Consider the following 23,717-nt stretch of genomic DNA (forward strand, 5'->3'; position numbering starts at 1 on the left):
CCGTCCTCTAGGGATTATGAGGTATTTCCGACTGGCCGACGGGCTCCTTGAGCCCATCAGAACCTAGTCAAATTCCCCGGTCGGTTTAAACTTTGACCGCCATCATTGTAGTATGGCAGTCGGAGTTTGAACCTACAATGTCGGTTCGAAAGCCTCCGACCAGCGGTCGAAGGCTTTCCGACCGATATTGTAATCAGGCCCAATATACTAACCTTCAATACTTTTGCACTTGATATTTTTGTAGTCACAACTTTGACCACGATTTGACCACGATTTTGTGGTAAACAGTAATTTTGAGTTGATATTTAGGGGAAACACCATGGGATGTAGTCCTGGTTCTGGCAGACAACATTGAAGTGTGAGGTATTATTTATAAGCAGGTTGTGGAGATATAATTTCAAGATTGTCATCTTCTAATGATGCAGTTGTGTCCTTCTCTAGTGATTACATAATCTTGGTGGAATTTATAAAGTTGTCATGCACAACAATAGCATCACTAAGGATTGAAATTCTGGGGGAAATCACTATACACTGATCAAGAGCAATAAATGGTTGTTGGAGCAGAAGCAGCTGTAGATTACAGGGAGTTAGGCAACATTAGATTTGTCACTGAGTAGAAAAATGTAAGTGTTGTTATTTGTATGTGGAAAATTAGGTTGACAGTTTACTATTTGAATACAATGGTATTGAGATGAGCTCTTCCTTGATTTATGATTTGACATTTGTTTATATTATAGCCTTAGAGCCCGACCAAGCGGGGTCTACCGGCCATTAAAGGCCCGCTCCAGCAAGCGAGGGCCTTTAACAAGGGAGCAGGCCTTTAATAGCCGGTAGAGCCCGCTAGGAAAGCTCTAAGGCGATTAGAACATTCCGCCCCAGAGGGCAGAATGTTCTAATTGGTCAAAATAAAGGCCTCTCAGAGCCCGAGGGGATTTGAATCCCCTCAGACCCCGAGAGTCCTTTGTTCACGGCAGCAGCTGTGAATAAAAAAAAGCAATAGAATGTTGTTCTGCGGGTTTCTACCGGCTGTAGAAGCCCAGTGCACTCCATTGTCTGCAATGGAGTGCTCAACATTTCTTTTTTTATTATTTAACTGTTCGAATCATGTGAATCGGGCAATGTACCAAAGTGGAACCAAAGTTCGGCACATATCTTATCATTGGCACATTTCATGACAAATATTTAGTGAATGGGATACTTAGTGACAGCATTTTTTATAGACATATACACTGTTTTTATTTGCATTTCGAATTTCAAACAAAATAAGCGCAAAAACAGTTGGATGCATTCTTATATTAATATCAGACAGGATATCAAATCAACATATTTCACATAAATCCATCAACAGGGGTATTATCATTACTTACTTTCTCAATCTACTTCCCCCATATTCGATCATGTGTTTTGGACAACCACTGTTTTTGTATTTTTTCTCCCAGAATCCTGTTTGGTTCATACCTGCTCTCTATTTTGAATTTCTCTTGCCCGCAGTCCCCCTCCAGGTTTGCTCAATATCCCTATTAGAAATAAACATAGTGATTGTTTATTAGATTTTTCAGCCGTTTTTCAATGGGCGTTGCTGCCCCGTTGGCTTGTTAATGTGGTTCCATTATTCAGTTCTGTTTTTTATTTAGTAAAACTTTGCATTCTGGGACTTGAAGATTACTTTTAAAATTATAGACATGAGCTCAATACTTGAACAATGGAAAATAATTCTTGGTAAAAATCATGCCTCGCTGAAGGTGTCAATCTTACTGTAGAGCCTCTTGCAACCTGACAAGTTGGCATGTTTGCTTGTATGAGTTGTGCATGTCTCTATGAATGCCCTAAGTGTGCGTGCATGCCTGCTGAGAAGAGGACGTTTTTTACTTTTAAATGCCATCACTTACCTGTCTAAATATATCACTGAAATGCATTTTTTTTTTAAATAAAGATGTCACTTTTATTATACTGTGAAGCAAGAGATTGCAGCAATACACATTTCATCAACGACCCAAAGTTACGATTTACTTTTTTTGTATAATAAAGGCACATCATTTTACTGATACATATTCAGTAACACATGTTCATTTAAAGGATTTTTTTTTAGGAAGCTAGCAGATGTCACTTAGCTTTTCAAAGTTAATATAAAATTACAAATCCCCAGCGTAGATATATTAAAAATAAATGTGAGATGTCAATGGATACCTAGGAAAATACCGAAAACGCATGATATGCTGCGTTGTGAAATTTAGTTGTGCATTGCAAGTACATATAAAAACATCCTCTTAACATTGGCTATTTAGAAAAACGATGAATTTTCAGTCTGTTATTCCAGTAAGCAGTTTAAAAAAATGTTGCAATCAAAATGTCATAATTTTCAAAAGAGTTAGTATTTTAATGTAAAAGTGTTGTTTCCCCCAAAAGGAGAACCATTACCAAAATATGCAAAAGTTAAAGATGGGCTCATGAAGCACTGTCCACGCACTATAGAAAAATTACTGCAATCGTTGATGTACAAAATGGCAACACATTATCTCACTTGGATGCACCTGGCAGAGGCAGCAAGAGGGGTGACCCTACCGGTTACCTCAAGAGTATTTCAGAGGAATGCATATAGGCCCATAAATGGGGTCTTGAGGATATATACAACTAACCACAAGTTCAAGATTTCAAATATTAGCAGTATTGTAACAGGCTTTCTGGTGTAGTCCTTCACTTTGCCGTGTTTATTGGAAAATTGACCCATTTATGGAAAACCTTTCTTTTAGCGTAAAAACAGAAAAGGATCCCCTCTCACGCCCAAATAGCTGATGGTCTGTACGTTAAGGAAAGTGAATTAGGCTTCCCTTCCCTTATAAAAATCAATTTCAGTAGCCAAAGAGGCAGGGCCCTCATTTGTTTGACTTGTCTGAAAGGTAGCTACCGGACTCTCAAATTTAGGTGTGCTACTACTATAGAAGCGTAAATAAACCTGAACTTTACAACTCAAAAAATGTCCAAGCAACTTTGAAGTACAAGAAAAGCATATTTTGCCTTTTTTAGGCGAATATGATTTTTATTTTCCCATAAGGTACCACTGTAGTGCATTATCAAAACGTAGTCCAATATGGCTACCAGCGGAGATCAGTGAACGAAAACTTGTTCAGTTTGAACATTACTTTAAAAGGCAGGAATTAAAATTGGAAAATCCTTATTGTCAAAGTTGCTTGACGTTTTTTAATGTGGAATAATCTTCAGTTTTAGGTCATCCTTGGCTGAACTTAATGCAAGGGGAGCCTGTCCTAAGGGCGGCAGCCCCAAGGGCCCTGCTCATAAGAATGAAGGCCCTGGAGAGAAGGGACAGAGGCCACGCATCGACTACCACCCTCTGGGACCTGCAGGTACACCCTTAGGGAGTGCATCTTCTGTGCATGAACTCACAGCTGCTGAGGCTTGGCTTCAAAAGACGACAAAGTGACAATACGCTCCTCACTGGTGACGGCAGCAACAGTGTTGGCTTCATGGAGGTCCTTGGCTTTCTTCGGGCTCCAGCGCTGCTGCAGAGCTACGAGGAGTTCGACGAGCATCTTTCAAGGAGAAGATTGTGGCACACGTCACAGACCCGCACAGGTTTGGGGTAGGAAGGAAGGGACAGTTCATTGCTTGAGCAGCTGTTGCAGAAGATGTCACCGCAGTTTCTGCAATGATGCTTTCTCCTCGCTACAGAGAATTCTCTCTCGCACTGTTTACATTGCATAACTTCATCATCTTTCAACCACATATGGCCCTTCAGCGCTTTATTTACTTCTTTTATATCTTCCATCTTCATCTTGGATTGGCTGAGGTGCTGTCCCATTTCTTGTAAGGCCTGCTCTTGTTCTTCACAAATTTTCTGTATTTCCTCCTTTTCATCTTGCAAGTTCTTTAGCTCCTTTTTTAACCCCGACACTTGTTGCAGCTCAGTTCTAAGGACGCTGGTAGCTTCCTTTTCTTGTTGTAACTCATGCTGTAGATTCTGACGTTGTTCTTGTTCACATTTCAACAGTTTATCCAGGCTTGAGCATTGTCTGCCAAGTTCTGTGAGTTAATGCTGCAAGGCTTGAATCTTGCCACCAAACTCTTGTTTTGCCTTTTCATGCTTCTCAACAACTTCCTTCATGGCTTTTTCAGACAGTTTTACTGTTTCTTCTAGCTGTTTTGATGCAGATCCATTCTGATTTGCTTTGGCTTCCAATGAAGCTATAATTTCACTTTTTTGATGTAATGCAGTTTCAGCATTCTGGATTTTCTGGAACATATGCAGATTAATTGCTTTGACTTCATCCAGCTGCTGGCGTAGTGCGACTAAACTATCTTGCTTTTCATGGGTGTCCTTTTCCAAAAGTTTCATAGCAATTTCCATTTCGGTTTTCATTCCAATTTGAAGCTCTAAATCTTTTTCCATTTCCAATTGAATTCTTCTTTCTTCTTTAAACTGTTTCCAAATGTCATTGTACATTTCATCTAGACCTTGACGAGACTGTTTATAAGTTTCCAGTTCTACTTTAGTATCCTGCTTGGTTACCGCCACACTTCTTTCACTTTGTTCACGAATCAAAGCATTCTCGTGTTGCAACTGCCGCTGTTCTTCTTGAAGAGACACAATTCGATCTTTTGCTGCAGCAAGCTCCTCCAGCAATTTTGAGTTGGTCCTCTCTAAATTATCTAGCTTCAATTGGAGATCACCAACAGTGCAACTTAGATGCCTATTTAGTTCTTCCAAATAATGCTTTTGGTCAAGGATGGCAGTCATCTCTTCTTCTTGTTTGTCATTCTCACTGCTCTGTGAGTAGTATAGGTTGTATACTACTCGTCACCATGTATTTTTTGACAGGTGGCCACGCCCCTTTGACCACGCCCCTTTGGTCCGTGTGTCTATATTGGACGCGTTCCAAGTCTGATTTTAATCGGGGTTTTAATCGGTCCTTATAACGTATTGATAAGATTATAGCATTTTATTGTTTTATAGGTCGTTATTTTGTGAATCATGGCTTATAAAATGATACGGCGATGAAATCAAAAATAAAAATAAAAAAATAAAAAAAATAAAAAGCGTATAAAACGATAAGTTAGGATTTGTGAATCAAGGCTTATAAAATGATACGGCGATGAAATCAAAAAGCGTATAAAACGATAAGTTAGGATTTGTGAATCAAGGCTTATAAAATGATACGGCGATGAAATCAAAAAGCGTATAAAACGATAAGTTAGGATTTGTGAATCAAGGCTTATAAAATGATACTGCGATGAAATCAAAAACGTATGAATCGACCACGCATGCAGGAGGGTTGCTAAGAAGTGGGGGTAGTGTGAAATACGAGTCTACAAACATACCGCGGGGCGTGTCTAGTATGTTCACAGAGGATATAAGCCAGCATTCCGAGGACCGTGTGTTAAGAAACCCCCGCTTTTTTCCGACAAAGAAAAGCTCGAGCTTTAAGACAACTTTGAGAATGTCTTGCTCTAGCGTGGAAGCGGGGCCCCTTGGAGAAACTATAACAGCGATGCTGAAGGAAGCGGCAAATGCTGCAGACGACGCTGCAGAACTCGACGATAGTGATAAGGAAAATTGCGCGCCAACAACGCCTGCGGGTACTACGTCGGAGATGTCGTCGGCGATGCTGAATAAAAAGCCCGAGACAGACGTCGAGGCATCGGCTATGCCGAATATAAAGCCCGAGACCGGAGCCTGCGAAGAGGCGGTTGGTGGCGTTGCTAAAATGGCGTGCAATACCTCCGATGCTACAGACGGCGGTGGAAGAGCGGAACCAAGTGAAGATGACGAGGGTATTGACCTGCAAGAGCCTGAACCCGAGGACTCCAGCGACTGTACAGAGATGGATTCCGGAGAAGAATCTGTAAACGAAACAGAAAAGTGCGAAGTTGGAAAACGAAAAGTAAGTACGAACCGCAATTTTTCGGCAAATCCTCTGGGGTGTTTAAGAGTGTGATGATGAGGCGTGTAGTTGTGAGGAAGGCTGAGGTCGAAAAACCCCTTTTTTCTTTTTATCAGCAAAAGAGAGGAGGAGGAGCCCCAGGCGACAAAACCGCTAGCACGACTATGGAAGTCACACAGCCATCGCTACGTTTTTCATGTCTCTGCTGCTCAAGACAGAAAAAACTTGCCGTAACGCATAAAAACTGCAGCTGTAAGCGCTTAGACGCAATTGTACAATTTTGTCGTGGTGAAAGTTGGAGCACGGATCGATATCGCGGACTTTTGACAGCGATAGCCGCGATCATAAAATTGTGCTTAAAGGCGGGGTGGTACGACGAATGCGAAGGTTGTAAAATTGACGACCCGAGTCAGTTGCATCACGACTGTCTCACGACGGGTGATGAATATGAAGACAGTTTGATACGGAAACTATGTTACAAGCTGGACCCCTATAAGATTATGGCGACGTTGGGGGCGGTCTATGGCTTGAAAGAAATGTCAGTACCCGAAGATTGTAGTAAGATGATTGCGAATGTTTTAAAGTATATTAAGAGAGTACAGTCCCCATCAGAGCATGTGAAAAGTATGTATGAAGCGGGTGATGAAGACATACGCTTGATAATGAAACAGCATTTGAGAAGGAAGAATTACCGTAGATATTTTAAGATCAAGTATCTTTACAGGAGTTTAAAACCGAGGAACATGACATTTCTTAATGTAGAGTAAATGAAAACATGATGATCTTCGCGATTGCTACTATTATGTATGTGTGTTTTTCCGTTGCAGGAAAGTGTGTTTCGACACATGGTTGAGATCGGCGTGCGACCGAGCGTTAGATGCCTGGAAGACGCTTTTTATTTTCTGATCAGAGCAAAGATGGCGTACCCCAAACCAGTGTTTCGCCCGACCGCGCTATGTCGTAACAAGCGATGTGAAATCATCGAAGAGCTTGAAAAAGAACTGGGTCAGAAACCTAGAGGCTTTTACGACGTTGAAAAGAGCAAAATCTTCTTGGGCGCTGACGACGTGCTCGAAGATTGCGTCGACAATTATATCAGGCGGACATTTTGCACCCTAGGAACTACTCTGAATAAGAAACAGTTTTTCAATTTCATGAATACAATATCTGATTTGTTTTGTCGAGCCTTCTTGAAGGGGCGTGGGGAGGATGTAAGAAGACTGGTACCGTTCATAGCTAGCAAAATCCAAATATTGATTCTACGTCACGAGTTTTTGAGAGCATTGTGTTAAATATCTATGTTTTTATCGTTATTATCGTTTATAGCGCTGTACATTCCTATATTACCAGTTTAAATCATACACTGTTTAATTCGTGTGTTATTAAATAATCTACTATTGTAAAATAAACCGGCTTCTAGTTCTGATTATTTGATAAAGAAAAATAATAAAACAAAAGTGAATTAATAGAATAGGGGGGCGGGAGTAGGGGTTGCGGTATTTTAGTTCAAGAAGCGCTACGATGCAGAAGCTTTTCAAAAGAGTTTATTACAACCCCTCGAAAGTTGGTAGTTTTGGCGGTGTAGAAGCCTTGTACAAGGAGAGCAAAATCCACAACGACGGTGTTAAAAGAACACAGGTACGCGACTGGTTATCGGGCGAAGATGCCTACACGCTACATAAGGGGTCGAGAAAGCGCTTTCAAAGACGGCGTGTGATAGTCAGCGGCTTAAATCATCAATGGCAAGCGGACCTTCTAGACGTCCGTGAACATGCCGCGGTTAATGATGGTGTAAAATTTATATTAACGGTGATAGACGTACTGTCAAAGTATGCATTCGCCGTTGGCCTGAAGGAAAAATCGGGGAGCTCGGTCACAAAAGCCTTTGATTACATTTTCAGCAGCGGGAGAATTCCTAAAAAGTTACAAACAGATAGAGGAAAAGAGTTTGAAAACAAGACGCTAAAAGCTCTGCTGAACAAGTATGGTGTAAAACATTTTGTTACAAACAACGAAGTGAAGGCGGCGATTGTAGAAAGATTCAACAGAACTCTCAAGGCACGAATTTGGCGGTATTTTACAGCGTACAACACATTTCGTTATATAGATCGTTTACAAGATTTTATTGAAAGTTACAATCATAGCTATCATAGAACCATTAAGACGTCCCCTGTAGAAGTATCCCCGCAAAATGAGTTGAAAATTTGGAGAACTGTGTACGGGTCCGTGTTCACCAACAACCCTGTTTCAAAAAACACTCTCAAAAAAGGTGATCATGTTAGGGTATCTAGATGCAAGGGGGTATTTCAAAAGGGGTATGAGCAGACTTTTACAGATGAGATCTTTGTGATAGACAAGATTTCCAAGCATTCAGGCGTTACAGTTTTTAACTTAAAAGACTATGCTGGGGAGGAGGTCGAAGGGTGTTTTTACAAAGAAGAGCTGCAAAAAATAAAACAGGATCAAGATCGTGTGTACCGTATTGAGAACGTTTTGGCAAAGAAGGGGCACGGGGCACAAAGACAGTGCCTAGTTAAATGGCGGGGATGGCCTGATAAATTTAATAGTTGGGTCTCTGAGAGTGAATTAAAGGATATACAAAGTCTACAACAGCGGATATAGGCATTTAGGTACCGCGGAAGCGCCATGGAGGTCGGACCTTTTTATCTGACGCTCCCGAGTAACGCGTCTTTGGACACTTTCCCTAATAACAAAATTTCAAATTTTACGGTGAAACTAGCAAAACCTATTCATCTACAAGGAGATTGGGAGGTGGCCCTAACAGAAATTCAGTACCCGCACACGTGGGACACTTTTGAAACAGAGGATGTTAGATTTACGGTGGTACGCAAGAAGGAAAGCGCCCACGAACTTTCTTTCCCGCCGGGGCACTATGACAACATACGAGACATTGTAGAAGTAATGAATAAATCCATTGGTAACATATCGGAACTTGTTGACCTTAGATTAACGTATGAACCACGACTTCGAAAAGTGCAGTTGAGGAATGCTCAAGACTACGGTATTTTGGTGCGTGAAAAACTGGGGAGAGTGTTGGGGCTGACGCCTAACGTTCACCACTCTTCATCAGCGGGGAAAGCCTACACGGATGTACACGGCGGATTTTATATGATGTTTGTATACTGCGACGTGATAGAGCATCAGAGAGTGGGGGATAGCTACGTGCCTCTCCTCCGGTGCGTGGAAATCACAGGCAAGAATAATAGCATGATAAACATCATTTACACCAAAAGAGATTATGTACCGATCAGCAAAAAACATTTTCACACAATAACTTTGGAACTGAAGGACGATTTGAACACTAATATAAGATTTAAAGTGGGTAAAGTCATAGCGAAGCTTCATTTCAGGCCGCGACGTGGTGAAGTGTACTAGAATAATGATTTTACCTGAAAATTACGGCGACGCGTCGCTCTATAGGGATTACTATAGAGCACAAGCCGGCTCAGGCCTCCCGGGGTTCCACGGGGCACCTATTATGTACGGGGCGGGTGTTGGCGGTATATTCAGAAGCCTTTTCAGAAAAGCAGTACCGCTTTTAAGAAGAGGGTTCCAGTTGGTAAAACCGCACGTGAAAACCGCTGCAGCAAATATTGCCCGAGACGTCGCAGGGCACGTTTCGGGGGCGGTGATGAAAAAGTTTACCAAAACGGGTCAAGAAGGCTCAGGTTTAATCTATCTCGAAAGAGGAAGGAAGAGAAAAAGGGGTGTATCACTAAGGGGGCCGCCCGCGTTCCTTCAAAGCGTTGTGAAGCGCCGGCGACCGGCTCAAAAGAGTTCGCTTAAGACCCGGAGAAGACACGGAAAAAAACGAGTCTCTAAGGGCAACATATTTTAAATCGGACCATGGCCTCCGTCCCTTGCGGTTCCCAGGAATGCACAAAGTCAGAGTTGGACCTATTCCAAGTACCACCAACGCAAACCAGCATTGAAAGTTCTCTATATGTCGAAGTACCGCCACTTTCAGCCCTGTCAGACACAGCCCCCTTAGAGTTCTTCATAGCTCGGTCGGATGACTACCTGGACCTTTCAGCTACCCTGATTTATCTGTCGTGCAAAATTACTAACGCAGACGGATCCGATTTGGACGCCGCAGCCCGAGTGGCGTTTTCTCCATACCCCATAGCCTCACTTTTTAACCAACTGGATGTGAGCCTCGGCGACCGGCTCATCAGCCAGTCAAACAACACGTATCCATACAGGGCTTATCTCGAAACGGTACTTAATTATGGGGACCCCACTTTAAAACGCCAACTTTCTGCAGGTCTCTTCTACAGAGACACCGCTGGAGAGCACGAGGACACGACTTTAACCGGTGCTAACGCGGGATTTAAGAGCAGAGCTAGCTTTACAGCCCGAAGTCGTAAAGTGGAACTGATTGGGCAATTACACTGCGATTTATTTTTCCAAGACAAATTAATGCTTAACGGTCTAGATGTGAAGATTAAACTGATTCGAAATAAAGACACTTTTTGCTTAATGAGCGGCGACGCAGAAAATTACAAAGTGCATATCTTAGCGGCGTCACTATTTGTGAAACGTGTCAAAGTGAGCCCGGTGGTGCGTTTAGCTCACGCCGAGACTCTGTTAACCAGTAATGCCAAGTACCCCATCGAAAGAGTGGAGCTCAAAGTGTTCAGCATCCCAGCCGGTGCGCTACTATCGAATACTGAGAATATTTTTTTCGGATTTTTGCCAAGAACTGTAATAGTAGCGCTGGTCGATAACGCAGCATTTAGCGGTGAATATGGCAGAAACCCCTTTAATTTCAAGCATTATAATATATCTCACAGCAGCCTCTCCGTAGACGGCCAAGCTATACCGGCAAAACCATACACGCCGTCATTTGGAACTGGGGGTGTGGCTAGAGAATATTTGGGTGTGCTGCAAGTTGCTGGGAAGTACGCATCAGACCGACCCTTCTTTGTGGATCGTGTAGAGTATTCGAAAGGCTATTCTATGCTGGCTTTCGATCTATGCCCTGACAACGACGTGGGTGGCGGCCATTTTTCGATACAAAAATCAGGCAATGTACGTCTGGAGCTCCGTTTTAGCGCCGCTCTACCGTCTACTATAAACCTTCTGATTTACGCTGTCTTTCAGAATGTTATACAGATTAACCATAGGCGAGAGGTGCTAATCGACTATATGTGATGAATACGTGGCAACTGGAACGTTTTCTCGCCAAAGACGAGACGGCAAAACATTCATTTTTAGGTGTATTCGCAGCTGACACTCTACCAATGTATCTGGGTAATCGCCAGCGACCGCTTCATTTAATAGTTAATACAGACGGTAAAGATCAAAGGGGTCGACACTGGTTAGCAATATTTCTAACGGAAAAGGACTCTGAGTTTTTTGACTCCTATGGCGTGCCACCAAACAGTTATCTGTACCCCAATACCATATGGCAATTTTTAAAAAGAAACACTTCAGGCCTAATAACATTTCATGAAAACCAGATTCAGGATGATGTATCATTTACCTGCGGGGCACATTGTTTGTTTTATTTATTTCATAGATGCCGTGGTGTAGACTTTGAAAGCATTTTAAAAATGTATTCAGCTGATTTGAAGGCAAATGATGCTCTAGTAACAAGGTTTGTGTTGAGGCAATTACGCAGATTGAAAAGAGGCCGTGTAAATAACAGACCGATGCAAAATTGTATTTCATTCACTGATAATATGCATGTTTACAGTGTTTATGATAACTAGCAGACATCCACAAGGTCTATTTTACGCTCTCATTGGACTTTTAAAATCATATTTGTACCGAACATTTTTACTCTGTGATATAAAATGTATCTAAATAAATTGCATGAAAAAAGCCCTTAACTTTACGTGTCGGTCTGACTTTTTTCAGCACCTAGCTGCCACGTTAATGCACAGCTGTTATATTCATCCTGAAATGCTTAGACAGGCTATTGTACGCATATGGTGCCTAGTGTCCGGTCGAGGTTTGCAAAAAAAAATGAATGAATAAAAAAAAAAGGGGGCCTAACTTTACGTGGCGGTCTGACTTTTTTTCAGCACCTAGCTGCCACGTTAATGCACAGCTGTTATATTCATCCTGAAATGCTTAGACAGGTTATTGTACGCATATGGTGCCTAGTGTCCGGTCGAGGTTTGCAAAAAATATGAATAAAAAAAAGGGGGGCCTAACTTTACTTGGCAGTCTGACTTTTTTTCAGCAACTAGCTGCCACGTTAACGCGCAGCTGTTTATATTCAACCTGAAATGCTTAGTGGATTGTACCGTTGTGAATTGTGGCGGGAAACTGTCGGGTTTTGGGTATAAAACGTGAGGTCTGCAAGAACATTCAGGCTGGAGCTCTCAGGAAAGCTACGACGCTCCAACCAACGGCGCTGGTGACACCTTCATTCTCCCACCACATCGGTCGCTTGAAAAGCTGAAGCCCCTGAAAGATTTCACCACCTGATGACTGAGCACCGTTTCCATTTATGAACATGTCTGAGGACCAAGAATTGTTGGTAAGAAGATTGTTTTATGTTTTTTATATAATCCTCTAGCTCTTTTTGAAGTTGCGCTTCTATTAGCGTCATCTCTCAAAGGTTAAATGCTTTTTTATCAGGGATGTAAGCTTTTTTTCCGGCTCAGACTGTCACACTAAGACGAATTAGACCGAAGTCCCGGGCAATGTTCTAACATGTGGTTCTAATTAAGTCTTTCGCTCCTCTGTCAAAAGGTTTTAAGCAATAGATAAAATTAGGTGAAACTCGGGGTGTTTTGAATTAACTGTAACTGCTAGTCAGGAACCGTGAAAGATGCATAAAAAAAAGCGTGTGTGTGTGTGTGTGTGTTTGCGTTTTGTTTTTTTTTTTGTTTTGCCGGACCCCGTCTGAAATGCTCTAGCATGTGGTTCTAATTAAGTCTTTCGCTCCTCTGTCAAAAGGTTTTTAGTAATGTTACAACAGCTGGCATTTTAAGCAATAGGAAATATGACATGACTCTCGGTGTGTTTAGATTTTGCACATGCTCTTACCTCAAAGACTATCTGCTCATTGATCCGTGTTTTTAAGTCAAGGACTAGTCCGCCTCCTTGCTTTACAGATCATGATTTAATAGCGCCCGAGGTCTTAAATAATGTCACTATATAGCCTGGGGCCAGCGAGCCGGGGTTGAGCTGCGGCTTGAAAAGCAAATAATTTGACAACTAAGGTCTGGGTCTATTTCTGCGGTCGTGTGTGTGTGTGTGTGTGTGTGTGTGTGTGCTTTTGTTTGCATGAGCTTGTAAATACGTATAGCGGTGCTTTCAAGTAATTTAATTTAAACCGATATAGGAAATGTGTTACAGCTGTTTGCATTTTTGTCTTCGCAGGAAGTGGCCGAGGCGGCAGACGCACTTTTATTCGACACTGCGCTTGAAGGCCCTAATCCTATCGCAGCCAGTCAAATTTGCGGCTTCAGCGCGCATGCTGGTAAGAATTAATTCTCTTTTCTACTGGTAGTATGTTCTATCATAGACCATGCTGATGTGCGCGTGCTTGTGCGTGTGTGTGTGAGTGTGTGTGTGTGTGTGTGTGTGTGTGTGTGTTTGTGTGTGTGTGTTTGTGTGTGTGTGTGCTGCCACCAGCGAGCTTGCGCTGCCACTCTCAGTCTAGTTGTAGCACTGATGACTATTGAGGACTCTTCCGACTGTTCATTGCTTGAATTAAAATTGTGTTTTTTGCTCTTACTTAGATAAAACTGATGATGCAATCTCCATCCAACACGTGCAGCAATCAAATACACAACAACCGGTTGTACAAAGGAGTTCAAGGTTGCCGCCTGACGATCTGAAAAGCAAAGGTCAGAAGCGTAAAGAAGCGAGGCGGCGAGGGCCACCACAAACATTGCAGGGTGGTTTTGGGGGGAGTACTGTTGGGGGGCCTGCATTGCATGAGTTTCCACCGGTGTCTGTAAATGGTGGCGGTTTGAGAAAGAGACACTCTGGCTGTAAAGAAAAGGGTGATCAAAAGCGCAATAGGAAAGCGAATGCTAATGATAACAATTCTGCTACTCTACAGACCTTCCAGGTTTCGAATTCAAACACGCCTACCCCTGGTTGCGTTCTCCCCAGCCGAAATTCAGAACAGATTCTAGGTGTCACAACGCACCCTTGCAGCGATACTCCGGTATTAGTGCACCCCCCACCTACTCCTACCCCCAAGTCTCACTCTCAACCATCAAAGAACTTGCATGCGCAACCAGCAAACGCCATTATTCCCCCCGATGAACAAGAAATAATTTCGCTGCTTGACGATGATGACTGTTGGGGGGAAAACGCGAATGTACCCGTTCAACAAAACAGATCAAAAGCAGGACCAGCTGTACACAGCGAATGCTCCAAGAACCCACGCTCACAAGGGGGGTGTCACACAGATGTTACAATAGGAGGAGGACCAGCCATCACCATCCCCCCAGTAAGGGTCGCACCAGGTGCTATTCACCATAATTTAAAGACTGAAATTGCCCACAGTGCTGCAGCAAACGGGGCGTCCGCCGCGGCGCTACAAGCTCCTAGACATAACCCCACACCACCCCTAAACATTACCGCAGCAACATCAGCATTCCACGATATTTTACCTTTAATAACAAACCTTAGGGGAAGCACTCTGAACACAGCACCTCTCTGCGAAGCTATTATTTTTGCTTTAAGTAATCGTGATACAGTAGCTCAGATACAAGCCATTGAACGCATCAAAGCAGGCATCGTACTTATACAGCAAAATTTAGAGAAATCACTTTCAGCTGCTTTAGTAACTGCTCAAAATCAGCTAGAGTCCTCTGTCTCCTCACGCGCCATAGATGACGTCCTAAGTGTCAAAAAATCACTTAACGTTGAGATAAAGACACCACTTGACCCCCGCAGTGGGGCTGCTGCTGCTGCTGTTAAAGCTTCACTCCCCAGCGACGCGGCTGTACTTCAGGCAATTTACGCCATTTTTCCCCTAATAAATACCCTAGAAGGATTAGGCTTGAACTCTGCACCCGTCAGTTCATCCGTTTTTAATGTTCTACGTGTACAGGAAGCTTCCGGACATATCGGCGGCATAACAGATGTCAAACTAGCAGTAGAGGACGTGATCCAAAATACTCAGACTTCACTCGCATCTATTTTAGCAGATGCCCAAGCCAACCTTGATTCCTTGAGTCTCGACTCGGGAAACTGATAATGACCCCCAAAGAGCATAGGTCGCCGAGAAGGTCTGAAACTACAGTCGCCAAACGTAAAGAGAAATGGTTAGCCGCTAAAGTAGTCAGAAATCGGTTAGCCAAAAACCTAAAAAGAGCCAAAAACCATTTGAGAAATATACGCCGTAATATTCAAAGCAACAATGGGTATTTACCACCGAGCCCCACGCAGTTAGAGCAAACACCTCAGAGAACGGCTGTCGCTTGCGATAATTCTAGCATCAGTAACAACCCTGCGCCGGTGTTTTTAGAAAGCGTGCGACAATATCAAAGAGTTATCAAAAAATTTAGAGCTATAGAATTTTATGAAGAATTTCGTTTTGTCAATCTTCATCTCATAGATTCTATTAGACTGGCCCTAGAAGCGGTTATTAACTCTATCCAACTGCTGCTGGACCAAATGGCCCCAGACATAGGCCCCAACGATTATGTACAAATTCGCCTGAGCGGCGGTGGTCTGGCTAACTCTTTTTACACTCGCAGGCTACCGCATCACGACCTAGATGCCTCAGATTTCTTAAACAAAATTGTTGACATGATGAATAGCAATGCAGAGATTCTGGGGTCACAAAGTTTAACACTTGTTGTGACTGTGATAAAAAGTAGGGGCGGCGGTGCCAGACGGGCTCTAAATTCTGTATTGTTTACTAAGATCATTCAAAAGAAACGTCGATGGTTGATTGATTTGAACAACACAGCTGGAAATTTGTGCCTGGCGGGGTGTTTGGCAGGGTTATTGGCTCACGGTCAATCTACGGATAGAACGTTGACAGAGCAGGCACAGTTAATGCACGATGCCCTAAACATCCCCCCAGATACGGATGTCTCTTTGCAAGACATAGAAGCATTTGAAAATTACTTGGGTGTGACGATTAAAGTATTATATCACGAAGGCGGCTGGCGTTATTTCACCAGCGGTACCGCCAACAAATCTAAAATTCTGTTTGTTCTTTTACATGAAAGCCATTTTTACGGTGTGAAAGATATAAAAAAATTCCTCGGCGCTAGGTATTACTGCGAATATTGCCATTCGGCCTATACCCACAAATACAATCACTCGTGCGCAGACTTCTGCAAAGCGTGCGTTACGAACGATTGCCATGACATTGCCAACGATCTCCAAAGGTGTCCGCGGTGTCGACTGTTTTGTCGTTCTTCGGAGTGTTTAGAGCGTCATCGTGCTTTAGCCGTGGCGGGGGAGGTGAGCTGTCTCAGCAAAAAGTTGTGTGATTCGTGCGGTCTCTACGGCCCCGAAAGTCATGAATGCGAAGGCCTTGAATGCGGTGTCTGTAAAGCCCGGGTGTTTTCATTTGATTCACATCTCTGCTTTATGAGCAGACTCAAACCGCCGACCAAAACAAATGATTATATATTCTACGATATGGAGTGCCGTCAGGAAAATATCATTCACGAGCCAAATTATATTTTTGCCAGACATATTAATGGTGAGCCTACTTGGGAGTTTTCAGGTCCTACATGCGTCAATGATTTTATCAACACATTCATTACACCCCGATTTCAAAACTATAGTTTTCTCGCACATTTCTCTAAAGGATATGACTGTTATTTTGTAGTGAAAGCTCTAGTGCTTGAAAAGGTGGCAATGTCACTGATCACTCAGGGAGGAAAGCTCATGTGCGTTACAACCAAAGTACTCAATATCAGGTTTATAGACTCTATAAACTTTTTGCCCATGAAACTCAGTAAACTTCCACAGGCAATGGGTTTCCAAGAGTCTAAAGGGTATTTCCCGCATTACTTTAACACTTTGCAGAACCAAAAATACGTTGGTGCTATGCCCTCAGCAGAATTTTACGGTGTAAACTATATGTCACCCTCTGAGAAAACAGAATTTGTGTCCTGGTATGAATCGAACAAAGATCGGGAGTTTGATTTCCAGAAGGAGCTGTCTCATTACTGCCAACAAGATGTGAACATTTTAAGAGAGGCGTGTATCCGCTTTAGAGAAGGCGTCATTGCCATGTCTAGCAAGCAAATCTTGGTGAACCCGGGTCAGGCCAATGAGTATGCCTATGTTGACTTCATCGACCCCTTTCAGTACATCACTTTAGCTTCAGTCTGCTTGGCGATGTTCAGATTTTGTTTTTTAAAACCTTACACATTAGCGTTGCTACCTCGTGATAATTATCACAGACAGCAAAAGAGATTCTCAACACCCGCTATTCAATGGTTGATGTATTTGGAATACAGTGAAAAAATCACCATCCGTCACGCTTTGAGGGGCGGGGAGCTTAAAATTGGGTCCTATTTTTTAGATGGTTATGCCAATATTGACGGGGTCCCTACTGCCTTTGAATTTAATGGTTGCTTTTTTCACGGCTGTCCAATTTGTTACGCCGGAAACGATTTTAACAAGATGACCGGTTGTACATATGGTCAGTTGCTTAACCGCACAACTATTAAACAGGAGTTTTTAAAAAGACGCGGCTTCAACGTCAGAAGTATTTGGGAACACGCGTGGCGTGAGCAGTTAACATGTAATCTAGATCTGCAGACTTTTATCAAGGATCGTGACTTACCCGAGCCCTTGAAACCGCGTGATTCTCTCTACGGAGGACGAACCAACGCCGTTACTCTTTATCGCAAGGCCTCTGGTGATGAAAAGATTTTTTACTATGATTTTACCAGCTTATACCCCTTTGTTAACAAGACAAAAGTCTACCCTGTGGGACATCCTAAGATCCTTTATAAAGATTTTGGAGCCCCTCAAATGTATTTCGGTCTAATCAGATGTAGAATTCGTCCGCCTAGAGGACTTTTTTTCCCGGTGCTTCCTTACAGATTCGAGGGAAAACTATTATTTACCCTGTGCCGCTCCTGCACAGAAGCCAGACAGACCTTCCGGTGTGATCACTCTGATGACGAACGTGCTCTGACCGGCACCTGGTGCACCGTAGAAGTGAATGTAGCTCTGAAAAAAGGCTATGTGATAGATCGCATTTATGAGATATGGCATTTTGAAAATGTTTCTAGTGATCTGTTTACCGACTACATCAACTTGCACCTTAGAGACAAGCAAGAAGCTTCGGGTTACCCCCAGTGGTGTAGTGATAATGCCGAGAAACAGAAGTACCGGAGGGAATATTTTCAGAAAGAGGGTATTCGATTGCGCTCTAATAAAATCCATGTGAACCCCACTAAAAGACAGATTGCTAAACTGTTTCTCAACTCTCTATGGGGAAAACTGGGGCAGAGAGAAGACCGCTCAGAAACTACTCTAGTGACAGAGCCGGATGAATTTGATCAGTACTTTTTTACTTCCTACTGCGAGGTGTCATCTTGCGAGTTCATAGATGATGATACCGCTTGTGTGTGTTGGCGGTATACCAAAGAACATTACCCGCCTTCATGCAACGCTAACATATTTATTGCCAGTTTCACCACCGCTTATGCTAGATTGGAGTTGTACAAGCTCCTGGAGTTGCTTCAAGACCGCTGTCTTTACCACGACACAGACTCTGTGATTTTTGTGAGCAAAAAGGGCGATGTTAACCCTCCGGTGGGTGACTATCTGGGGGAACTCACTAGCGAAACACCTCCCGATGAACACATCACAGAGTTTGTTTCAGCCGGCCCCAAAACCTACGGTTACCGCTTATCAGGCGGTAAAATCTGCTTGAAGGTGAAGGGGATCACCCTCAATGTTCAGAACCGCGAAAAAGTAAATTTTCAAAACTTAAAAGAGCTGGTCACTCAATATGCCAAGCACGCCGAAAGAGGTGAATGTGTTCCAGAAGATGAAAGCTTAGTAGTGCAGCACCCCTGCATTGTGAGAATTAAAAAACGTTGGGATATTGAGACACGCCCGCTTCGCAAAACGTTGAGGGTTGTATATGATAAGCGCGTTCTTAAAGAGGACTATAAAACCCTGCCCTACGGCTTTTAAGAGTTATGCAGCCTCTGTGTAAACACGGGGCTAGCGAGAAAAAGGACTTTCCGCTTTTGGTGTGTATAGTTTATTAGAGGTTGTTTAAAGTATGGATATTAGATTGCAACATCCGTTCTCATGCATCCTCGCAGGTCCTTCCAATTCTGGTAAAAGTTACTTTGTAAAAAAACTTTTGGAAAATGCGCATCAAATGCTGACCCAGCCACCCACCAACGTAGTGTGGGCCTATTCCTGTTGGCAGCGGCTCTATCAAGAACTCGCGCTAAAGCTTCCACACCTCAAATTTGTCGAGGGGCTCCCCGCCGCCTTAAATGATGACATTTTATTTCCACCCTCTAGTGTTAATATGTTAATTGTAGATGATCTAATGGCCTCTGCTTGTGACAGCGGTGAAATTGAAAAAGCTTTTACTCAGTATGTTCACCATCGTAATCTTAGCATTTTATACATTGTGCAAAACGTCTTCTGCCAAGGTAAGAGCTCACGAACCATCGCTCTGAACACCAAGTACATGGTGCTTTTCAAAAACCCCCGAGACAAGCTTCAAATAACGACTCTAGCCAGACAGATGTACCCGGGTCGCTCTAGTTTCTTTCTAGAAGCCTTTGAGGACGCCACTCAGAGCCCCTATGGGTATCTTTTTGTAGATTTAAACGCCGGCACGCCGGAGGATTACAGATTAAGGACCGGGCTTTTCCCACCGGATCTTCCTGTTGCTTATACTCTAAAAAAGTCCTACCCGGCTATAAAAAGAAGATAAATAAAAAGCAGCGCTCCAGTTTAGAGCTCCAACACACTCATGACCATGTCCAGCCGGATAGCGCGCAATCTAGCTCTTTTAAGACTGTTGGTTTCATCATCCCCACAACAAAGGAAAGCTCTTCTATGCTCCGCGTCTGACGATTTAGTAGCAGCGATATCGGAGATAGCCCTAAATACCTTGAAGGGCAATGTCCCTTTGAGTCCTCAACAGATCCGAGTGCTTAAAAAGAAAAGTAATCTTGTTAAAAAACTGAGCAATAAGAGGATCTCTATTAAAACAAAAAAAAGTCTTGTCAAGCAGTCTGGGGGCTTCATAGGATCGCTGCTAGGCATTGCTATCCCGCTTCTCTCGGGCCTGCTGCGCCGCCGGTGATGGCTCACATTGAAAAAATGTATCTCGTTCCTAAACATCAGCTAGACAGAATGCGGAGTCCCCCAAGCGCCGATACCGACATTAGAAAATCAGCCACGGATCTGTTGGACGCTGAGATGCGCGAAATTCTTCATCGTAGTGATTTACCGGTGCACGAGAAAGCTAAGCTTTATACCGCTATCCTTCAAAAGTATCTGAACTTTGTCCATCATGGTAAAATGGAAAAAGAGGGCCTGACTTTATTCATGCCTGAAAGTCAAGAGCCACCCGTTTCACCGGTCAGAGAGCCAGAATCACACGCCTTTAATCTAGTTAATGAAATCCTTGACAACGTTAACCCCCGGCACAAAAAGAAAGCAGAATTACTTCTTAATAAAATTCATCAAAATAAAGACATCGCTTTCTGGAATGATAAGGGGGAACTTCTTTATAAAGGTAATGTTATACGTGGTTCAAACCTGCATGATTTGATCAGAGGCGCCACCCAAACACACTCTTTTGCAAATAATAAAGCGCCTGTCGGTTGGGATGCCTTCATGCAGAGCCTAGCAGAACTGAACATTCCGACATCGGTGCTAGGAAATGGTGGTCATCGTATCCACTTAGAAGATTTAAAGAACAACGCCGTTGCACCATTTGTTATCCCTTCTCCCCCCGCATCACCATTTTCACTGACCCCTCGAAGAGCACCGACGCTTGCCCTCCGTGATACCGCTGACAATGCTCACGAACCCGTAACAACACACGGCCAAGCACTCCCGCCAAAAAAAAGAAAACACTTCGCGAGATTGCCATGGTTGTCTGTTTAGCACCCGTGACTTATAATAGAGACCTATGCTTTTTACTGGGTAACTAAATATTTTTTTATGTAAATACCTCATCTGTATCACAACATATAGTTTTTGTATAATTTTATGCCCGGTGGCCATACTGCGTATTACTGGTTGATGTTAATACGCTATGGTTTCTTGATTTTTATGTACATCATTTTGTTTTCAGTGTTGATACTGTGATTTATATGCCAAGGTGCATAATGTATTTGCTAACTACGGCTACCTCATTATTCAACTATAAGCTTAAATATGTGAATTCTATATTTATATATGTATTATCGCTATCCGTGATTATTATAAGTTAACAACGATAAGCTGTGATTCCTCTTTTAAAAAATTTATGTAACTTCCGCATATTTGATGTCTGCTGTTGATACTGTGATTCATATGTCTTGGTTTATAATGTATTTGAGAACTACCGCTACCTCACTATTCAACTATAAGCTTGACTATGTGTTTTCTATACTTTACAAATGTTTTATAGCTATCTGTGATTATTACCGGGTACCAAAAATATGCTGTGATTCCTTTTTTAATGTAACTTCCGCAGATTTTATGTGTGCTGTTGATACTGTGATTTATATGCAATGGTGCATATTATATTTGATAACTACCTCTACCTCATTATTCAACTATAAGCTTGATTTTCTTTTTTTTTTCTATTGTCACTAAATGCTGTCAGTATATGTAATTCCATATAATGAAACTGTAATTACATAAAATGTGATTTTCTGTTATGTAAAAAATGGTTTCAATTAAATTGTAAATATTGACCCAAAATAAAACTTCTCCGAGCTTTCATTTTACATTTAATAAAAGCAATTTGTTCTAAAACGCGTTATTATTCTTTTCAATAATGTGATGATGGGAAATGTATAAAATATCATTTTAATTCGTAGCTGCACCCCATATATCCGATTACTGAGCCCCCATAAACACGCCTAAAGCAAGACATGCCCGGGCATGCCTGGTCGATTTATACGTACTGAGTCCCCCATAAACATGCCTAAAGCAAGACATGCCCGGGCATGCCTGGTTGTTTTACACGCTTTATGATTTCATCGCCGTATCATTTTATAAGCCTTGATTCACAAATCCTAACTTATCGTTTTATACGCTTTTTGATTTCATCGCCGTATCATTTTATAAGCCATGATTCACAAAATAACGACCTATAAAACAATAAAATGCTATAATCTTATCAATACGTTATAAGGACCGATTAAAACCCCGATTAAAATCAGACTTGGAACGCGTCCAATATAGACACACGGACCAAAGGGGCGTGGTCAAAGGGGCGTGGCCACCTGTCAAAAAATACATGGTGACGAGTAGTATACAACCTATACTACTTCTGTGCATCCTTGAGGAATAAAGAAAAATCAATAACTCCAACCTGGGAATCCAAATCTTCTCCTTTTAAGCAAAGATTTGCATCAATGACATTGAGTCCAACCAATAGCCCCACAATCACTGCTCCTTCTTCCTCCACCATTAAGGCATCAGATTCATAAAATTCACTTAATTGCTCTTTGTGGTCTATAAGAACTTGCAGGTAATCTGCCAATTTCTTTTGCATAAGGGCAAGATGAAGCCAAGCCCTTCCTCTTCCAACAGGCGTCTTTAACTCTGGGAGATTTTTAACACTGGTTGTTAAATCTGATGCTTCAGGAAGCAGTTTTTCCACCAGTTCTAATGGACCAAAGAAAGACTTATTCTGTCCTATGAAACTCTTCTTCACTTTCAGGCCATGTTTAAGGCAATGCTCCAACACCACAAAGAACTGTTGGAGTGGAGGATAATCAGAATCCAATATTCTGCCCAAGGATAGAGAAGACTGAATTAAGACTTTTATACTGAGTTTCATCATGTTCATCAAGTTAGCTCTCTCTTCCATTATGGCAGTTTGAATGGACAGACCGTCCGTAAAATTCAGCCCAGTGCCCGTAATCCGTTATTGATATTTTTATATGAAATGCATTTGAATAAAAAGCTGAAAATGCCATTCCTTGTCTTACGAGGTGCCACCAACAGCCTGTTTGGTCCCAGTGTTAATTTTCTCATTCTGGTAGCTGCATCCCTCCATTTATAATGCTAAACCTACTTGAATACAAATAAGAATACAAAAAGAAACTTGTGAACTGGCCTCACCCTGTGCTCCCACAATGTATTCATTCCTTAGTCCCTAAACTGTACATTACCCAGTGCACACCTCAGAAGCTGCAACCCACACTCATCTTGTCACGACACAGAATGCTCCCCTCAGTCACAGTAAACAATACTGTCTCGAGGCACATGGTCCAGTGAGGCACAAAAACCCAGAACCTCTCTGAAGGCTGTAACCCAGTGCTGCACTGAAGGGTATCACCCAGGAACCCCCTGAAGCGATTCACCCAGTGCTCCCCTGAAGGGTATCACCCAGGAACCCCCTGAGGCGATTCACCCAGTGCTCCACTGAAGGGTATCACCCAGGAACCCCCTGAAGCGATTCACCCAGTGCTCCACTGAAGGGTATCACCCAGGAACCCCCTGAGGTGATTCACTCAGTGCTCCCTGAAGGGTATCACCCAGGAACCCCCTGGCGATTCACCCAGTGCTCCCTGGAGGGTGTCACTCAGGAACCACCTGGTGTGTCACCCATTGCTCCCTGAAGGGTATCACCCAGGAACCCCCTGAAGCGATTTACCCAGTGCTCCCTGAAGGGTATCATCCAGGCACCCCCTGAAG

At 42.7% G+C, this 23,717-nt stretch overlaps 4 protein-coding genes across 5 annotated transcripts in view; 3 read left to right on the plus strand and 1 right to left on the minus strand.

Annotated features, from left to right (window-relative positions):
• The window catches only part of CDNF (cerebral dopamine neurotrophic factor), a 185,005-nt gene that overhangs the window by 45,372 nt on the left and 115,916 nt on the right, over nucleotides 1-23,717 (plus strand). The gene's annotated exons all lie outside the window — the stretch shown is intronic.
• LOC146855259 (RUN and FYVE domain-containing protein 1-like) lies at nucleotides 3,154-22,954 on the minus strand. Its single transcript, XM_085652932.1, is given in 2 exon segments — nucleotides 3,154-4,781; nucleotides 22,343-22,954. Coding segments are annotated over 2 exon segments (1,800 nt in total). The 5' UTR covers nucleotides 22,888-22,954; the 3' UTR covers nucleotides 3,154-3,526.
• LOC146855260 (uncharacterized) lies at nucleotides 5,247-7,306 on the plus strand. 2 transcript variants are annotated; one of them, XM_085652933.1, is made up of 2 exons: nucleotides 5,247-5,897; nucleotides 6,014-7,306. In XM_085652933.1, exons 1-2 carry the CDS (start codon nucleotides 5,247-5,249, stop codon nucleotides 6,662-6,664), a joined length of 1,302 nt encoding a protein of 433 aa, XP_085509059.1. In that variant the 3' UTR covers nucleotides 6,665-7,306. The 2 variants fall into 2 exon arrangements, with proteins under 2 accessions (XP_085509059.1, XP_085509060.1); XM_085652934.1 differs by having other exon boundaries at nucleotides 6,725-7,306.
• Nucleotides 13,155-21,795, plus strand: LOC146855261 (uncharacterized). Its single transcript, XM_085652931.1, has 2 exons — nucleotides 13,155-13,356; nucleotides 13,619-21,795. Exon 2 carries the CDS (start codon nucleotides 15,093-15,095, stop codon nucleotides 19,017-19,019), a length of 3,927 nt encoding a protein of 1,308 aa, XP_085509057.1. The 5' UTR covers nucleotides 13,155-13,356; nucleotides 13,619-15,092; the 3' UTR covers nucleotides 19,020-21,795.

Source organism: Triturus cristatus, chromosome 4_1 (genome assembly GCF_964204655.1).
Source record: "Triturus cristatus chromosome 4_1, aTriCri1.1, whole genome shotgun sequence".
NCBI lineage: Eukaryota > Metazoa > Chordata > Amphibia > Caudata > Salamandridae > Triturus > Triturus cristatus.

Coding starts and splice junctions, on each gene's coding strand:
- LOC146855260 (XM_085652933.1), top strand. CDS start 5,247: ATGAAATCAAAAACGTATGAATCGACCACGCATGCAGGAGGGTTGCTA. Junction 5,898..6,013: donor GCGAAGTTGGAAAACGAAAA/GTAAGTACGAAC, acceptor TCTTTTTATCAG/CAAAAGAGAGGAGGAGGAGC.
- LOC146855261 (XM_085652931.1), top strand. CDS start 15,093: ATGACCCCCAAAGAGCATAGGTCGCCGAGAAGGTCTGAAACTACAGTC.